General features: G+C 42.8%; 1 protein-coding gene across 4 annotated transcripts in view; it reads right to left on the bottom strand.

The window, feature by feature from the left end:
* Window positions 1–20205, bottom strand: part of LOC106607426 (GEM-interacting protein) — a 43370-nt gene that overhangs the window by 7678 nt on the left and 15487 nt on the right. For all 4 annotated transcript variants that reach the window (XM_082976714.1, XM_082976718.1, XM_082976716.1 and 1 more), the window contains 13 exons: window positions 19838–19889; window positions 10709–10834; window positions 8521–8585; window positions 6655–6762; window positions 6249–6329; window positions 5882–6046; window positions 5570–5707; window positions 4926–5116; window positions 4515–4648; window positions 4216–4311; window positions 3589–3749; window positions 1493–1669; window positions 1210–1347 (listed from right to left, as the gene is read on the bottom strand). In XM_082976714.1, the coding sequence (XP_082832840.1) occupies window positions 1210–1347; window positions 1493–1669; window positions 3589–3749; window positions 4216–4311; window positions 4515–4648; window positions 4926–5116; window positions 5570–5707; window positions 5882–6046; window positions 6249–6329; window positions 6655–6762; window positions 8521–8585; window positions 10709–10834; window positions 19838–19889 (1632 nt within the window). The remainder of the gene's footprint in view (window positions 1–1209; window positions 1348–1492; window positions 1670–3588; window positions 3750–4215; window positions 4312–4514; window positions 4649–4925; window positions 5117–5569; window positions 5708–5881; window positions 6047–6248; window positions 6330–6654; window positions 6763–8520; window positions 8586–10708; window positions 10835–19837; window positions 19890–20205) is intronic.

The following is a 20205-nucleotide window of genomic DNA, read 5'->3' as shown; positions in this document are numbered from 1 at the left end:
TGGCTCTACAGTATACTGTCTGTATTAACTATATTGTTGGCTCTACAGTATACTGTCTGTATTAACTGTATTGTTGGCTCTACAGTATATTGTCTGTATTAACTATATTGTTGGCTCTACAGTATATTGTCTGTATTAACTATATTGTTGGCTCTACAGTATATTGTCTATATTAACTGTATCATTGGCTCTACAGTATACTGTCTGTATTAACTATATTGTTGGCTCTACAGTATACTGTCTGTATTAACTATATTGTTGGCTTTACAGTATATTGTCTGTATTAACTGTATCGTTGGCTCTACAGTATACTGTCTGTATTAACTGTATTGTTGGCTCTACAGTATACTGTCTGTATTAACTATGTTGTTAGCTCTACAGTATATTGTCTGTATTAACTTTATCATTGGCTCTACAGTATATTGTCTGTATTAACTGTATCATTGGCTCTACAGTATACTGTCTGTATTAACTATATTGATGGCTCAACAGTATATAGTCTGTATTAACTATATTGTTGGCTCTACAGTACATTGTTTGTATTAACTATATTGTCTGTATTAACTTTATAATTGGCTCTACAGTATACTGTCTGTATTAACTATATTGTTGGCTCTACAGTATATTGTTTGTATTAACTATATTGTCTGTATTAACTTTATAATTGGCTCTACAGTATACTGTCTGTATTAACTATATTGTTGGCTCTACATTATACTGTCTGTATTAACTATATTGTTGGCTCTACAGTATATTGTCTGTATTAACTATATTGTTGGCTCTACAGTATATTGTCTGTATTAACTGTATCATTAGCTCTACAGTATACTGTCTGTATTAACTATATTGTTGGCTCTACAGTATACTGTCTGTATTAACTATATTGTTGGCTCTACAGTATACTGTCTGTATTAACTATATCGTTGGCTCTACAGTATACGGTCTGTATTAACTATATTGTTGGCTCTACAGTATATTGTCTGTATTAACTATATTGTTGGCTCTACAGTATACTGTCTGTATTAACTATATTGTTGGCTCTACAGTATACTGTCTGTATTAACTATATCGTTGGCTCTACAGTATACGGTCTGTATTAACTATATTGTTGGCTCTACAGTATATTGTCTGTATTAACTGTATCGTTGGCTCTACAGTATATTGTCTGTAATATCAATGTTCTTTGTTGTCTGGGAAACAGTGAAGTACCTCCTTAAAGAAGTGTTTGAGGACTGAGGTGACGTCATGAGGTGAAAGGTCAGAGAGGTCGACCTGGTCCTTCTGGGTCTCGAAGACCTGACACAGCTTCTGGATACGAGGCTTCGACCCACTGATACGATACACCCCCTGGGTGGGAGTGATGGATGGGGGGGGGGGAGAGAAAACAAGAAGGATTGAGATAAGGGCACTGTACTGTCGCTTCTGCAAAACAGTTTTACTGTTTGCTTCAGTACTTATTCTAAGCCATATTACATCCAGGTTAATACAGTACCTGTAGAGTGAGGGCCCTGCTCTCTATCTCGGCCGTGCAGCGCTGGACCACGAAGGGCACCTCGTCAGGCCGGTCCCGGGGCAACAGGGAGAAACCCACCCCGAACAGAACGCCCTTCCTGTTCTCACACTCATGCTGTAACACCTCCAGACACTTCCTATGAACTGCCACGCCACACTACAGAGACGGCAGGCGGGACAGAGGCAGGCGGGACAGAGGCAGGCGGGACAGAGGACATGGATTAGTAAACCACAGAGTGAGCTCAAACCACACCCTACAGTGGGGGAAAAAAGTATTTGATCCCCTGCTGATTTTGTACGTTTGCCCACTGACAAAGAAAGGATCAGTCTATAATTTTAATGGTAGGTTTATTTGAACAGTGAGAGACAGAATAACAACAACAAAAATCCAGAAAAACGCATGTCAAAAATGTTATAAATTGATTTGCATTTTAATGAGGGAAATAAGTATTTGACCCCCTCTCAATCAGAAAGATTTCTGGCTCCCAGGTGTCTTTTATACAGGTAACGAGCTGAGATTAGGAGCACACTCTTAAAGGGAGTGCTCCTAACCGCAGCATGTTACCTGTAAAAAAGACACCTGTCCACAGAAGCAATCAATCAATCAGATTCCAAACTCTCCACCATGGCCAAGACCAAAGAGCTCTCCAAGGATGTCAGGGACAGGATTGTAGACCTACACAAGGCTGGAATGGGCTACAAGACCATCGCCAAGCAGCTTGGTGAGAAGGTGACAACATTTGGTGCGATTATTCGCAAATGGAAGAAACACAAAAGAACTGTCAATATCCCTCAGCCTGGGGCTCCATGCAAGATCTCACCTCGTGGAGTTGCAATGATCATGAGAACGGTGAGGAATCAGCCCAGAACTACATGGGAGGATCTTGTCAATGATCTCAAGGCAGCTGGGACCATAGTCACCAAGAAAACAATTGGTAACACACTACGCCGTGAAGGACTGAAATCCTGCAGCACCCGCAAGGTCCCCCTGCGAAGAATACATATATATGCCCATCTGAAGTTTTCCAATGAACATCTGAATGACTCAGAGGACAACTGGTGAAAGTGTTGTGGTCAGATGAGACCAAAATGGAGCTCTTTGACATCAACTCAACTCGCCGTGTTTGGAGGAGGAGGAATGCTGCCTATGACCCCAAGAACACCATCCCCACCGTCAAACATGGAGGTGGAAACATTATGCTTTGGGGGTGTTTTTCTGCTAAGGGGACAGGACAACTTCACCGCATCAAAGGGACGATGGACGGGGCCATGTACCGTCAAATCTTGGGTGAGAACCTCCTTCCCTCAGCCAGGCATTGAAAATGGGTCGTGGATGGGTATTCCAGCATGACAATGACCCAAAACACACAGCCAAGGTAACAAAAGAGTGGCTCAAGAAGGAGCACATTAAGGTCCTGGAGTGGCCTAGCCAGTCTCCAGACCTTAATCCCATAGAAAATCTGTGGAGGGAGCTGAAGATTCGAGTTGCCAAACGTCAGCCTCGAGACCTTAATGACTTGGAGAAGATCTGCAAAGAGGAGTGGGACAAAATCCCTCCTGAGATGGGAGCAAACCTGGTGGCCAACTACAAGAAACGTCTGACCTCTGTGATTGCCAACAAGGGTTTTGCCACCAAGTACTAAGTCAAGTTTTGTAGAGGGGTCAAATACTTATTTCCCTCATTAAAATGCAAATCATTTTATAACATTTTTTACATGCGTTTTTCTGGATTTTTTTGTTGTTATTCTGTCTCTCACTGTTCAAATAAACCTACTATTAAAATTATAGACTGATCATTTCTTTGTAAGTGGGCAAACGAACAAAATCAGCAGGGGATCCAATACTTTTCCCCCCCACTGTATATACCTGGTTCAACCTGAACCATACTGTGCTGGCGCCACTATGGAGGATAGCGAACCAAACGAGCCCAGTACAGCTCAGTTCAGCTTGGCATCGGTCAGGCTCTATAGTGTGACTGTGAATCAGGCAATAATGTTATACATTTCTCATTAAAGAGGCTGCCACATAAATGTCTGTCAGTCATTCCTCTCTCCTTCTCTTCCTCCTCTTTCTCACCTCCTCACACTCAATGCCGTTGACCACGATGTAATTGTCACACTGTTTGCACTTCACCATCTTGCTCTTCATCTTCCTGAGTCGGTGTGTCAGTGCGGCTCGGGACGTAGTCCGTACCTTCCCCGCCGTACCGTTCCCCTCTGGAGTGGAGTCCACACAATCTACGAGGAACCACAGGACAGGAATCAGTCATGGTGGGAAACACTACCCACCAAATTTACCCCTAGTTCCAAACAAACTCAACTCCGTAGCAACTCCTGTAGACCTGAGAGGATTGGACAAGTGGAAGAATATGTAAAGATTTACACCTAGCCAATCAGTAGACAAGAAGCAATTGCCACAATGATTATCTAATCCTCTCAGATCTACCGGAGTGGCTAGGGTGTAGGGGTTAGGGCACACAGCTGATTAAAATAATCAAAGCTTGATGATGAGTCGGTTGGTTATCTGAATCCGCTGTGTAGGTCTAGGGCAAAAACCAAAATATGCAGCCCTTGGGGTGCCCGAAGACCGAGTTTGGGAAACACTGGGTTAGGGGTAGATTCGGAATTCAGCAGAAGAATTTACGTATAGAGAGCCATTAGTTGGCGTCTGTTGTGAGAGTTAGGTGATGACGGTGACATTCACCTCCTTCCAGGACGGTGCCTATGTCCCTCTCATCCAGGTCATCTGATGACATTGTCCCTGTGGAGGGGGCTTTAGGAAGCCTCCTGTTCCCATGGGCTACAGGGTTCAGGGTTCAATGTGGGTAAGACAAACAGAGAAGGAGGAGAGACCAGACAAACAGGACAAGGTGAGTTTCCCGTAAGCTTCGTAGCGAACACATTATTTCTCTTCACTACCAATTATGACATCGATGTTTGATGATTGGTCAATCTTCTGAGCATGATTAAATAAAATCTGTCAAATTAAGCACACAGGCTTACCTGGGCTGGTCAGAGACTCCAGACTGCCTCCTATGCTCTCACTGTCACTGTAACCCTTTCGTTTAACCAGACTTTCCTCAGGCAGGGAGAAGGAGTCCTGTAGAGAGCTGGGGTTGCTGGTCTTACGACGGCCACTTGGAGGTGCCACACACAGATTCGGACACACACACATGCACGCACACACACGCAGGCAAGCACACACACACGCAGGCAAGCACACACACACGCAGGCAAGCATACACACACGCAGGCAAGCATACACACACACACACACACACACAATTAACATTTACAAATAAAATCTTGACAACAACTCTGAATATAAGACAATAGGCACTAATGGGACAAACAGCATCATCCATTAGAGCCGTAGCCTATCTCGAACAGGACAAATCATCCATCCGTCCGTACCTCTTGTTCTGAGGGACAAACTCCTGGAAGGTGAAGGTTTGTAGGGGCTGTTCTTGGCTTCTCTTCCTGAAGACGTAGAGCAGGTAGGGCTCCCCGGGTTCAAACGGCCTGCAGGTCAACTCCAGGTTGTGGTATCCCAGGGGAACCGGCTCCGTCTGCTGACGCTGGAAGTAGAACATGTTCACTGTGGCCTAGGGGTGGTAGAGGTACATGATTAAGAGGGATTATTTGAAAATGATTCATCCCATTGAGCTCAAGATACCTCTGTAGCTCAGTTGGTAGAGCATGGCAACGCCAGCATATTCGGTTAAATCCCAGTACCACCTGTATGTAAAATGTATGCACGCATGACTAAGTTGCTTTGGATAAAATGGTCTGCTATATGGGATATATTATATTAATATATTATTTTGAAAAGGAGACCTGGACCATATTTTAATATGTTTTTTGTTGTTGTGTGGGCGATTGTTTAAATCAAAAGCATTGACAGTCTTAAAAGACAAATTGAAACGGCTGCTGACTGCTTGCCTTGAGTCTATTTACTCTTATACCCACTCTTATGCTATCACTATCCCTATTATGCACTGCACTTGTTGCATCCAGCACAGGGAATATCTCTATCGCCAATAGGCTTTGACACCCACCTCCTTGAGTACAGTGTCCCCCTGGCAGATGAGTTTGCGGGTGTGAACTATGATCTTCTCCTTCAAACTCTCCAGCTTGTCCTGGTGGTCCTGGGCCTCACACACACACTGTCTGTACTGCATCTCTGCCTCCATCACCTGGTTGTAGGGGTGGGGTGAATGAGAGAGGGAGAGAGAGAAAGAGAGAGATAGGCACAGTGAGTCACATGATGACAAAAAATATAACAATCCTAATATTCCTATTAAAAAAAATGTAAACCTAAAAAGTGGGATATATTTCCGTGAACCCCAGTTGGACCCGCTGTACCACACCTTTGACTGTGCGTCGTCACGTGACTTCCTCCTCTTGTCCAGGGTCTTGTGTCCCGCTGTGAGCTCGTCCCCGGCCTTGGCCGTCACAGCCCTGGTCTTCTCCAGGTCCTCGCTGCGCTGCAGGTACTGCTGACGAGCCTTTTTCAGAGCCGCCACCGTCTCATTCTGACCAATGAGAGAAGCTGTTACCACATTGTTCTGACCAACGAGAGAAGCGGTTACCGCATTGTTCTGACCAATGGGAGAAGCTGTTACCACATTGTTCTGACCAATGAGAGAAGCTGTTAGTTAACGCAATGTTCTGATCAATGGGAGAAGCTGTTAAAACACACACATACACAGTAGCGTCTAAAAAAACAGCATTTACCATCCTCCTCTGTTCTCTGGACCACTGCTCCTTGAACTCCCTGCGCCACTTATCAATCTCATTCTTCTTGGATGCCAGGACCTTCAGGATTAAGACGTAGGATTAACCACATCATACTAAATCACTTTACATATTTTTCCACATTTTCTTGTTTACAGGAATGTTTGACACATTGAATAGGCTTGCTAATTGTGTCTGTCTGTCAGCGTACCTGGCAGCAGTTCTCCTGCCGGTTGGTCGCTGTCTGTCTGTCTGTCTGTCTGTCTGTCTGTCTGTCTGTCTGTCTGTCTGTCTGTCTGTCTGTCTGTCTGTCTGTCTGTCTGTCTGTCTGTCTGTCTGTCTGTCTTGTCTGTCTGTCTGTCTGTCTGTCTGTCTGTCTGTCTGTCTGTCTGTCTGTCTGTCGTACCTGGTAGCAGCGTTGCTGCAGCAGTTCTGATGTCTGTTTAGTAGACTGGCTGGTCTTCACATCGTGCTCCAGGGCCATGGTGTAAATGTACTGCAGAGGCATCATGTTCTGTAACAACAGCACAGTAAGAACCAGGTCATAGATATAATTTCAATACGTTATTTATAGATATATTTCAGTTATATTAGAGATATTAGATATACAGTATTTCAGAGAATATGTAGAGAGAGTGGTGAAATTAATGAAATAATATGTTCTATGCAATACTGTACATGTGCCTTCAGAAAGTATTCATACCCCTTGACCTATTCAAAATGTTGTTGTGTTGCCTGAAAACATGTTTGTAGATTTTTTTAGAAAAATTATTGAAAATGAAATACAGAAATATCTCATTTACATAAGTATTCACACCCCTAAGTCAATACTTTGTAGAAGCACCTTTGGAAGCAATTACAGCTGTTAGTCTTTCTGGGATCTTTCCACACTTGGATTATTATTTTTTAAATTCTTCAAGCTCTGTCAAATTGGTTGTTGATCATTGCTGGACAACCATTTTCAGGTCTTGCTATAGATTTTCAAGTAGATTTAAGTCAAAACTGTTACTTGGCCACTCAGGAACATTTACTGTCTTCTTGGAAAGCAACTCCAGTGTAGATTTGGCCTTGTGTTTTAGATTATTGTCCTGCTGAAAGGTAAATTCATCATCCAGTGTCTGGTGGAAAGCAGACTGAACCAGGTTTTCCTCTAGAATTTTGCCTGTGCTTAACTCCATTCAGTTTCTTTATTTATCCTGAAAAACTCCCAAGTCCTTAACGATTATAAGCGTACCCATAACATGATGCAGCCACCACGTTGCTCGAAAATATGGAGAGTGGTACTCAGTAATGTGTTGTACTGGATTTGCCCAAACATAACACTTTGTATTCAGTACAAAAAGTGAATTGCTTTGTCACATTTTTTGCAGTATTACTTTAGTGCCTAGTTGCATACAGGATGCATGTCTTGTAATATTTGTATTCTGTACAAGCTTCCTTCTTTTCACTCTGTCAATTAGGTTATAATTGTTGAGTAACTACAATGTTGTTGATCCATCCTCAGTTTTGTCCTATCACAGCCATTACACTCTGTAACTGTTTTAATGGTGAAATCCCTGAGTGGTTTCCTTCCTCTCTGGCAACTTTATCTTTGTAGTGACTGGGTGTATACCATCCAAAGTGTAATTAATGACTTCACCATGCTCAAAGGGATATTCAATGTCTGTTTTTTTTTTTACCCATCTACCAATAGGTGCCTTTCTGTGCGAGGCATTGGAAAACCTCCCTGGTCTTTCTGGTTGAATCTTGGTTGAAATTCACTGCTCGAATGAGGGACCTTACAGATAATTGTGTGGGGTACAGAGATGAGGTAGTCATTCAAAAATCATGTTAAACACTATTATTGCACACAGAGTGAATCCATGCAACTTATTATGTGACTTGTTCAGCATATTTTTACTCCTGAACCTTTTCAGGCTTGACTCAAAATATTTCAGCTTTTAATTTTAAATGAATTATTTCTATAAACATAATTCCACTTTGACATTATGGGATATTGTGTAGGCCAGGGACATTTAATCAGTTTTAAATTCAGGCTGTAACACAACAAAATGTGCAAAAAGTCAAGGCACTGCAAAACATTTTATATTGGTAATTTAGCAGATGCTTTTATGCACAGCGACCTTCAGTGCATTCCACTAAGGTAGCTAATAATAAGCCTAAAGAGTCATCTGATATGGATTTAATATGTTTCTATGCAATATTGTACACATCATCACATGTACAACCTATACAGCCCCATACACACGAGAGACAACAAAAGCATCCTTACCTGCTGAGCCACACAGGACTTAGCCGTTTCTACTGCCTTTATGATGTTCTTGGCAAACTCTTGCTCTGTAAACAGACCAGAATAAGTCAGTATGATGATGGATTATGTGATTGATTTTAGTAAAAAGGATTTATTAGCATTACAATATTGTCAGGCAGTCTTATCAAAAGCTTTTATCCAGCCAAATATCAGTATGACTTTTGGAGCTGTTGCATGTTCAATTTAAGTCTTTCAATGGTGATAAAACAACCAATATGTAACATATCAGATCCCATATCAGGCCATCAGACCTCAGAGAGGAGAGGTCAGTTCAGATTGTTAACTTACATCACCAAATATCAAAATCAATGCTCTGCTTTGGTTGCCTAAGTGCGGCCCTACTTCAAGTACGCTAATCTGCGGATCCATATTGATGCTGTGGTGTCAGCGTTGCAACCACTCAACCAGTGGAGGCTGGTGGAAGGAGCTATTAGGAGGATTAGCTCGTTGTAATGGCTAGAATGGAATAAATGGAACGGAATCAAACATGTGGTTTCTATAGGTTTGGCGTGTGATACCTGCCCATTTATCCCATTCCAGCCCAATGAGCCCTTCCTCCTATAGCTCCTTCCACTAGCCTCCACTGCATTAAAGTGTCCACAGTGGCTCAGAGCTCTGACCACAGGCTCAGACCTTTCCCTCTATGTTGACCACTACCCCTACATTGTCACTCTGACCTCTCTCCATTTCCTATACACAGCTATCCAAACACAGGTCTGCTTGGCAGCACCTTGGTGAGCTGATCCCTTTGCCCGCCTACAGCACAGAACAGTGCAGTAACGGTATACTACAGTATTGTATTTTACAGTACGGTATAGCAGAGTACATTACAGTACAGAAGGCTACAGTACAGAGCAGAACAGTAAGCTGTCCATCCTCCTGCTGTGGCCTGGTTAATCTGCCCTGTAGTCTCTGTGGGGTTCCCCAGAGGGGAGTGGCTGGCCCACTCCGTGTTATCCTCATTGGCTACCGACCCTACAGATCTACTTTGTTGTTGTTGTTGTTGTTGTTGTTATCATCTCAGAGTAGGTTTACCGCTCCGTAATACCTTAACAGTGTTTTTTCAGAGTAGGTTTACCGCTCCGTAATACCTTAACAGTGTTTTTTCAGGGTAGGTTATATTGCTCCGTAATACCCTAACAGTGTTTTTCAGGCTAGGTTATAGCGCTCCGTAATACCCTAACAGTGTTTCTCAGGGTAGGTTATACCGCTCCGTAATACCCTAACAGTGTTTCTCAGGGTAGGTTATACCGCTCCGTAATACCCTAACAGTGTTTCTCAGGTGTCGGTTATACCGCTCCGTAATACCCTAACAGTGTTTCTCAGGGCAGGTTATACCGCTCCGTAATACCCTAACGGTGTTTCTCAACCTAAGGGTTCATGGAACCAGTCCGTGATATCTTACTGTTCCTGAAATGGTTTACTGACAATTATTTTCTCATATCTTTTCAACCAGTTTTGCTCACCCAGAATGTGAGCATAACAGTTCTTGTAATACCCAAGTTCTACCACCAGAGGGTACTGTGGAGGATACTGTTCATCCTTTCACACAGGGTTCAACCACAAGGTCTATTATCCTATTACAGGTGAGGAATAAACACACATTGTCTAATGGCAGGGTAGGCCTACTTTAGACTTGGCTGTCTTTTCCAGAAATAGAGTGACTGACTCCTAGTCTTTCTTAGGAGAAGAGCTTTGGTTGCTGTAGTTACTGCAGTTCCATACCAGCAAAACAACTTTTTACATAGGGATAAGACAGCCTTTCGTGTTGTCCTAAAATGATTCTTGTTTATCTTATGTCTTGAGAAGGCTACCTGTCTATGAATGCCAGAAACATGGTATATACACTTCACATTTGGTATGTGAACTATTTCATTTGTTTACATGTAAAGCACATAGTTAACATACAAGACCATATTTACAAATATATGTGTTTGTGAATATGTTATACTTGTGTAGTTGAATGAGTCTGTACCACATTGCAGTGACACACTATGGGCCATGCCCTCATTTGAGACAGGTGCACTTAACTTTAATTAAATCATGTGTTTATGTCAATGTAAGATTTGCAAATATGAATGAAACAGACAGACAGACAGACTAGCAAGCAGACAGACACAGAAACACCCACACCCATGTCTCCACTCACCCAGGTTGATTCTCTTTTCCATCCAGGCCAGCAGGTCCTTGGCGTAGCGGCACCACATCTTGGCATACTGCAGGGCCAGCTCCACGCCTCCCTCACAGCGACACAGGGCCAGGTCTGCTTCCTGGGCTGAGAGTGAGTACATCAGCATCACTGCATATCTTCTCTACCTCACCCTGATAGCACTCAGTCAGGAGGTTTTTAACCCCAAAACACACACAACTGGGCAGTCTGGACGCCCACGGGGCATCCAAGACCCCTCTCCCCCCTGATTCCCAAGGAAAAAGCTGGGCTCACAGGTATCCTTTGTGTTCCATACTACCAATAATGTGTAATCCGAATAATTTGTCATCCAAGAAACGAACACAAAGGAATAAAAGAGAACAGACAAAAAAGTGTCTCTCCTATTTCTCAAATATGTGAGTTCATCAGAAACATAGCTCTGTTTCTACAGCAGGTTTGTGGTTTAGCCAAACAAACTCTATGGAGAAGAGAGACTGAAAACGACTGGTCATCAGGGCTAGTCCTCAGAGTCCTCAAGGTCCAAGTGCTGCTGTTGTCCACAGGGTCTCTGTCTCAGCACAAGTGGTCACTACTACACCAACACCGGTGGAGGTCTGGTCATCTCAAAGCATGCATAGCAAGAGGTCATCACGTGGGAAATCTAAATGTCCCAAGGAAATTCTCCTGTCCAGTCTAGATTAGCCCTGGAAGCAGCTGAACAGACAGTGCTTTAGCAGACAGAAGTGAAGAAAGGAAAAGAGAGAGAAAAGGATTGCCTGAGAGTCCCAAACAGGCTTTTTAGGTGTATCTCCTCTCCCCGCTATACCTCTCTCCTCTCCCTGGCTTCTCTCCCCCTCCTCCCTCTAGCACATGTTCTACCGCTCCCCTCCTCAGTCAGAGAGAGAGAGAGAAAATGTGACAGACTGAGAAGATTACCGTGGCAACTCCTTGGTGCCAGAGTGCTGTAATCGACGTGGCAACATCAGAGCAGGTGTGTTGTGGTTGTTATGGAAGTCAGGGTGTTGGTGTGACTGACAGCACTCTGAAGTCAGTCAGCTTCTCTCTCTCTCTGTGTTGTCTTCCTCTCTGACTCACAGTGACAGCGGATGGCGATGTGCAACAACCCTGCAACGCATGTCATGTGCTTCCTTCCTCCCTCACTCTCCTTTCTAATCGCTCTTTCCCCCGGTCTCTGTCCTCTTTTTCCCCTCACTCGTTCTCTTGCAACGTCACTATCAGCACCGCTGTGCTTTCACTTCTTTGACCTGTCCACAGTCGAGCTGCATGCAAAGAAATCTAGCAATACTGCAGTCTTCTGACAAGTCTAATTCCACTTCTTCAACACAGATGTATAGTCCTACACTCCAATTCTGAGCTCAAGTCCTCTCTGTGTGTTGTCAGACGTCCCTCTCAGTTCCAAAAGTGAGAGCAGAGAAAATATGTTCCTACAGAGCATAGAACAGGCTTCTCTCTTGAAACAAGTCTCGGTCCGATTGTTGTTCTGCGTTGACCTCTCTCTCTCTCTCTCGCTCTCTCTCTCTCTCTTGCTCTCCGTCTCGCTCTCTTGTGGGCACACCTTCACACTTCGGCAACGAGTGTCCCTGTGCCACCTTTGTGTGTGTGTGTGTGTGTGTGTGTGTGTGTGTGTGTGTGCGCACGCCCGTCCTCCTTCCCTCTGCTCTGCCTGTGCTGGCTTCTGGGACTATGGATTATCCAGAGAGGGCAGGTCCAGATTGTGGAGTGACAGGCTTTAGATCACAACCAGGTTTTACCTCCTGGTGTGTGTGTGCGACTGACAGACCCTGTCAGGAGGACTATGAGGGTGGATGGGGTGAGGAACTGGTTAGAGCTCAGTACAAACTGTTTATTGGTGCTCCTTCTTACAGTGTTTTTTCTGTACTTGATCTTTCCCCCCCATCTCTCTCTTTCTCACCCTCTCCCAATCTCACTCTCTCCCTTTCTGTCTCTCTGTCTCAGTTGAGAGAACGTCACAGCTGTAGGTTAGTGGAGTTACAGTATATCAGGAATATTGAATATTGATATGACTGCCAGAATGTCAACTTGTGTTACACAAGTGCCAAAACTAGTTAGTTACAAAAGCTCAGAACTTGGTCCATGCTGTTATTTGCCCTTGACACCCATTAACACAGATAAACAACACAGTTGACACGCGCACATATACAGTGCAAGGATCAATCAATGTCAAACCGACGGGACTGACAACAGGCATTACAGAAAGCAGGCCACGGCATGGACCACTCAACTCATCAGCCCTACCACCCTACCCCCACCGCTCGCTCCTATCCGCAGCCCCACCCCTCGCTCCTCCATTTGGCTTATTACAGATAATCTCCAAACTGGTGGGGGGGTAGCTGGGAGAATTTGGGATTGGGAAGTGTGGATTGGGTTAGGGTGAGGGCAGAAAACTGCATTAGATGTAACTGAATGAAGAGAGAGGAGGAGGGCACTCAGAGGGAAGGTATAGCTATATGCTTAGTAACATGATAAATAAGAGGTGCTCCGGGGTGAAGTTTCTCCAAGCTGCAGATCTAGGATCAGCTTCCCCTCCCCCAATCCTAGCCTTAATCATTTGTGGGGAAATTGTCAAACTGACCAAAATATAGTATTTGATCATTTCAAATACATGCAACTTAAAAGTTGATTTGACATATTTTGGACATCAGATCAACCTTTAGGGAATCTTATTTGAGTCAAAAAAGGATGTTCATATGATAGGGAAGATATAAACTCAGCAAAAAAATAAACTTCATCTCACTGTCAACTGCGTTTATTTTCAGAAAACTTAACATGTGTAAATATTTGTATGAACAAGACTCAACAACTGAGACATAAACTGAACAAGTTCCACAGACATGTGACTAACAGAAATGGAATAATGTGATCCTGAACAAAGGGGGGGGGGGGGGGGGGGTCAAAATCAAATGTAACAGTCAGTATCTGGTGAGGCAACCAGCTGCATTAAGTATGGCAGTGCATCTCCTCCTCATGGACTGCACCAGATTTGCCAGTTCTTGTTGTGAGGTGTTACCCCATTCTTCCACCAAGGCACCTGAAAGTTCATGGACATTTCTGGGGGGAATGGCCCTAGCCCTCACCCTCCGATCCAACAGGTCCCAGATGTGCTCAATGGGATTGAGATCCGGGCTCTTCGCTGGCCATGGCAGAACACTGACATTCCTGTCTTGCAGGAAATCACACACAGAACGAGCAGTACGGCTAGGAAAGTCTAATTCCACATCTTCTTCTCCAACACAGATGTATAGTAGCATTGGTAGCATTGTCATGTTGGAGGGTCATGTCAGGATGAGCCTGCAGTACCACATGAGGGAGGAGGATGTCTTCCCTGTAACGCACAGCATTGAGATTGCCTGCAATGACAACAAGCTCAGTCCGATGATGCTGTGACACACTGCCCCAGACCATGATGGACCCTCCACCTCTAAATCGATCCCGCTCCAGAGTACAGGCCTTGGTGTAATGCTCATTCCATCGACGATAAACGCGAATCCGATCATCACCCCTGGTGAGACAAAACCGCGACTCGTCAGTGAAGAGCACTTTTTGCCATTTCTGTCTGGTCCAGCGACGGTGGGTTTGTGCCCATAGGCGACGTTGTTGCCGGTGATGTCTGGCGAGGACCTGCCTTACAACAGGCCTACAAGCCCTCAGTCCAGCCTCAGCCTATTGCGGACAGTCTGAGCACTGATGGAGGGATTGTGCGTTCCTGGTGTAACTTGGGCAGTTGTTGTTGCCATCCTGTACCTGTCCCGCAGGTGTGATGTTCGGATGTACCGATCCTGTGCAGATGTTGTTACACGTGGTCTGCCACTGCGAGGACGATCAGCTGTCCATCCTGTCTCATTGTAGCGCTGTCTGTCACAGTGTGGACATCGCAATTTATTGCCCTGGCCACATCTGCGGTCCTCATGCCTCCTTGCAGCATGCCTAAGGCATGTTCACGCAGTTGAGCAGGGACCCTGGGCATCTTTATTTTGGTGTTTTTCAGAGTCAGTAGAAAGGCCTCTTTAGTGTCCTAAGTTTTCATAACTGTGACCTTAATTGCCTACAATCTGTAAGCTGTTAGTGTCTTAATGACTGTTCAACAGGTGCATGTTCATTAATTGATCATGGTTCATTGAAAAAGCATGAGAAACATGTTTAAACCCTTCACAATGAAGATCTGTGAAGTTATTTGGATTTTTACGAATTATCTTTGAAAGACAGGGTCCTGAAAAAAGGATGTTTCTTTTTTTGCGGAGTTTACAAAACCTTGTAGAGAGCATGCCCAGCTGACAATCTCTTAGAAAAAACTATAAACTATTGGAACCAAGACTTAAAAAGAACTATGTTGGCACAAGATGGAAAGTTGGAGCATAACTAACGAAATTACGCTAACACTTTACTTGACAACCAGCATCATAACAGGTTATGACACGGTCATAACCATGTCATAATATGTCGAAACAGCTGACATAACCTGTCATAATATGGTCATAACACTGTCATGACACATATATTTAAACCTGTTGTGACATATAAGACACCTACATAAGAGAGTCAAAACCCACAAAACCTACCATACAAGGCAAAACATTCCATTACACCATAGCCTACCTGTTAACAGTATGTTTATGTTATATACCATTTTCTGAAATTCGACCATATTAAACTATCATTGTAATTGTGCAAACATTGATGTCAGACATGCACTTACCCCAATACTCTGATGCTGATGACTGGGATGAATACAGGAGCAGATTTTAGGAGCAGGAGAAGACACCCTCTTTTTGACTGATGACTGATTTAATTAAACAGTAATGCACGAGAGGGTGTGGTATATGGCCAATATACCACGATTAAGGGCTGTTTTCAAGCACGACACAACGTGGAGTGCCTAGATACAGCCCTTAGCCATAGTATATTGCCCATATACCACAAACCCTCGAGGTGCCTTATTGCTATTATAAACTGGTTACCAACGTAATTAGAGCAGTAAAGATAAATGTTTTGTCATACTCGAACCACCCAGTTTATAAGGGAATGTACGTGATTGGCTTATACGATTATGATAGTTATAATGCTTTTTGACAGCGGCATAAAGTGCATTTTCTTAGTACAAGTGACACAGGATGAAAAAAACATGACTGTAAAGAATTCATTACAACAACAAAGGACTTAAGAAACAAACTTTGAAACGAAAGGAAACTTCTTGTCAGGGAAAAAACACATTTGAATAAATGTGGGTATTGACACTTATGTAGGTGTCATAACCAGCCATAAAATAATGCAGTATATGTCACAACAGGTGTAAATATATGGGTCATGACAGTGTTATGACCATATTATGACAGGTTATGACAAGTTCTGTCAGCTGTTATGACATATTATGGCATGGTTATGACCGTGTCATAACGTGTTATGCTGGGTGTTAAGTAAAGTGTTACCCGAAATTACAATTAACGAAAATGTATGCTTAATCCAGTATAAACTAATGTATAAAATGTATTATACAAGAGACAAAAATCACAAATTCTACAGCACAACGGCAGAGTCATGTGTGAAGTGTAAAACGAAATGACTCAATAATCCATGCTTTCTGGGAACGCTATAAAGTCCGGAAGTTGTGGGCAGAGCTAGAAAGTTGGCTGTCAGAAGTATTACAATTTAAACTACCTTTTAATCTGTCAGTCTGCATTATTTCAAGGCATGCCATATGGGGGTGTCGTGAGATACCCGATGGGTTGGACGATTCTCTTTTCATCACTCATCTTGAAAAAAACGTTTACTAAAAACGTGGAAATCAATCAATCCGCCATCATTAACACAATGGAAAAATGATTTATTATTAAAATATTGAAAGTGTGTGGGCTACAAAATGATGGAGTTTCAGGCCATGTGGCGGAAAGTGATGCGGGCACTGGAGATTGGGGTGTGTGCTAGTGGGTCTGGGTAGGTGTGATGTCGTTGATGTTTGTATGAGGTTGTCATTTGTATGTGTAGATTTTTTATTGTTTATAAAAGATAAAATAAAATCTTAAAAAAGAAGAGGTGCCTGTCTGGTACGCTGCAGTAGGCCTTCCTTGTCGTGCAGCACAGTGACTAGGCACGGCTCCAGGATGTTTCCATTCTAGTCTTATTTAAACACTGCTCTACGTGGTCCTGTAATCCTTAATCTCCATTGGGCGACGTATGTTTGTGCCCATGGAATTGGGGTTTAATGGGGTCAAAGGACATCCCTACATACATACACAGTTCCTGGAGAAACAAGTGGGCTGTGTTCAGTAGGGGGAAAAAGTTTCAAAGCATTGTGAATAAAAAAAGAATTTTTTCAGTTTCCATTGCAAAATGTTTTGCTACGTTGTGTCCTACTGAACACAACCCTGGTCTAACATGTCCCCCTCTCATTCCTATTTCCCCATTATCTCACTAGTCTTCCTTTCTGTCTCCTTTGTAGTTTTTTTTTGTCTCTCAGGCTGAACAATGCTCTTTTCATTCCTCACTCTGTGCTCACTCTTCTGTCTGTTTCTCTCTTTCCCCTCCCATCCCTTTACGGAAAAACCACATGATTTCACATGTGGAAAATCACATGATGTTTTGCACATGTAAAATTAAATGTCACATGTAAAACCATGTGGTTTTGGAACACTTCACATGTGATAATATTTCACATGATCACATAACCTTTCACATGTGGATTAACATTTTCACATGATGCCCTGCAGACAAAAATGAGTTGTTAGGATATCGCCGGAACATCACCAAATAGCTGCAGTGTTTTCAACTTAAACACTTTGACATACATGATTACATTGTGTATGTTTATTTATACAGTAATAATTATTCAACAAGTCCTCACATGGGATTTGAACTCACAACCTCTTGGTTCACAGGATTCCAATCTTCCTGCTACGCCACCATGTCTGTGTCATTGACAGATTTCACCTGTATTCTTATACTTTGGACTTCAGAGTAAATCTCAGCTTTGTATAATACACCCAATAAAAATGAATATATTTGTCATAGTGATTCAGGAGTAACATTAAAACAGAATAATACACTTCACCAACCAACATTAGACAACTATACAGAAAACTCTCAAATTGCAGAATTAAGTAAATGAAATCAATGATGAGAGAACAGTCAGATTAACTGATATAACAAAAGCAGTGCAGATGGCACTCTTTTGTTAAGTGCAGAGACGTATTATAGGTAATTAATGTGTAGGGAACTTCTGAGAATGTTACAGGTTTTGTGGCGCAGCAGAAAGCGGACTTCAAACCCCAGGTGGTGTCATATTGAGAAGTCAGTACTAAGTGACATTGCTTGTCCTAATATCTATATATTTCTTAATTCCATTCTTTGACAGTTATATTTGTGTGTATTGTTGTGAATTGTTAGATACAACTGCACTGTTGGCGCTAGGAACACAAGCATTTAGTTACACCCGCAATAACATCTGCTAAATATGTGTACGTGACCAATAAAATTTGATTTGATGTCAAATGTAATCATATTATCGTAGATTTCTTTTCAACTATACTATTTTAGCTGATCAGCGTATCAGTTAACTTAAAACCCCTATACCATTTCATCACTGTTTTCACATGTTGAGCTAAAATTTCACGTGAAAACAAAAAAGACATCCGTTATCAGTTGGTCAGTTGTTCACACGTGAAACTATACATTCACATGTATTCACCACCTTTTCATGTGAGGAAGAAAACATGTTCTCACCTCACATGTGGAATTTGCAGTTTCACATGAGTGAAAATCATATTTGCACTTTCAAGTGAAAAACTTTTAAATGTTTTCACGTGTAGTTACCTGTTATCACGTTTCTTTAACATGTTGTCACATGTTATCATACTAACTTCACATAAGATCACGTGAAATGAATGTCGTTTTTCCATAAGGGATCTCTCCTCCTCTCTTTTTCCCATCCCTCTCTACCTCCCCTATCCCTCCCTTTTTCCCTCACTTCTCCCTTCCTCTATCTCCTTCTCTCTCATCCCTTCCTTCCCCTCTTCCTCCCTCCCTCTCTCTCTCTCTCTCTCTCTCCTGTTTGATGGATAGGGGTAAACTAGAGAGCATCTGTCCGCAGCTCTAATCCTCTCTCTCCCCCCACCCTCTCCAGTCTTCTCCTAATCTCGTTAACACAGAGGCAATTAGCGCCACCGGCTAATTACACCTCAACAAGAGAGGTTGAATAGGTGGAGATTAACCACCGTGACTGGCTGTCACCCCACTAGCCCCGCCCACACCACTCATCACATCTCACCTGGATTGGCTGTCTATTAGTGTCAGTCACCGGGCAGTGTTTCCAGAAGAGAATGGCTTGGACTCTTGCATCCCTTTCACATAAAGACCAAAACCCCACTAATTGACCATGCCTGCATTTTTATACCAGCTTTTTTGTATATCTGAAAAGCATAGGGGGTAGAAAAACATGGAAAAATAAAAGCCACCTAAAGACTTGGCTTGGATTCATGATTCCTGCATTTTCACAGACCCTGTAACCAAAATACAGGTATCGGGTCTGTGTGAATGGTTCTCTGATTATTTGCAGGTAAATTCATTAACACTTCCATTGTTTAAGACATCCCTAATTTGAAATGCAAACTGCCCCCATGGTTTAACAACACCCCACAACCCTCCGAATTTGGCTGTTACCCACTGATATGTATAAAATGGGTATACCTGCAAACAAGTGGTAAATAAGGGTCTGTTTGAAATAAACATTGCCTAAATGTTTTTCTATCGTTATTGAGGGAAGTAATTACCTCGATAATTACTGATATTGATTTATCGCCCAGCCCTACACTTAGCCCACTGAGCTATAGCCTAAGTAAGTTTTAGCTGTGGGAGCAAATGCAAGTCTTCATGTCTCTGGCAAGGTTACTCATCACACTGAACCAACAAACCACCTCCGTTACTCACACCAGTGTTGGGGTCAATTCGAGTCAGTCCAATCCAACTGATTTGAATTTAAATAAAATAAATTGAAAAACACACACGCATACAACACACCACGTTCTGTATAAGCACTTTGTGACATCTACTGATGTAAAAAAGGCTTTATAAATTAATTTGATTTCATTACAAACATACCTGATAGACCTCCATCTTTGTCATCACCATCTGGGGGGTAGACATCCTCACACTGCAGGGCAGAATACAGACCATTACACAGAGAAATGGATTTGGAGACAAGACGATACACACTGTACTTCATATCAGTAGAATATGAGCAGAACCTACGTTCAAATGATTCCCCTGTTGGCTAGTACAAACGGTACCAAAAGTATCAACACAATGGAGCACCAGGCTAGAAAAAAATGTGATTGATTGACAGAGAGAACATAGTAACGATTGATTGATTGTTTGTTTTTAGGCTGGGTATCTGTAAAGCACTTTGTGACAACTGCTGGTGTAAAAATGGCTTTCCAAAATAATTTTGATTAGTTGCTTGATTGACT

Source organism: Salmo salar, chromosome 06, assembly GCF_965601325.2.
Source record: "Salmo salar chromosome 06, fSalSal1, whole genome shotgun sequence".
Lineage (NCBI taxonomy): Eukaryota > Metazoa > Chordata > Actinopteri > Salmoniformes > Salmonidae > Salmo > Salmo salar.
Note: the sequence above shows the minus strand (reverse complement) of the source record. Positions and strands in the feature narration are given on the sequence as shown.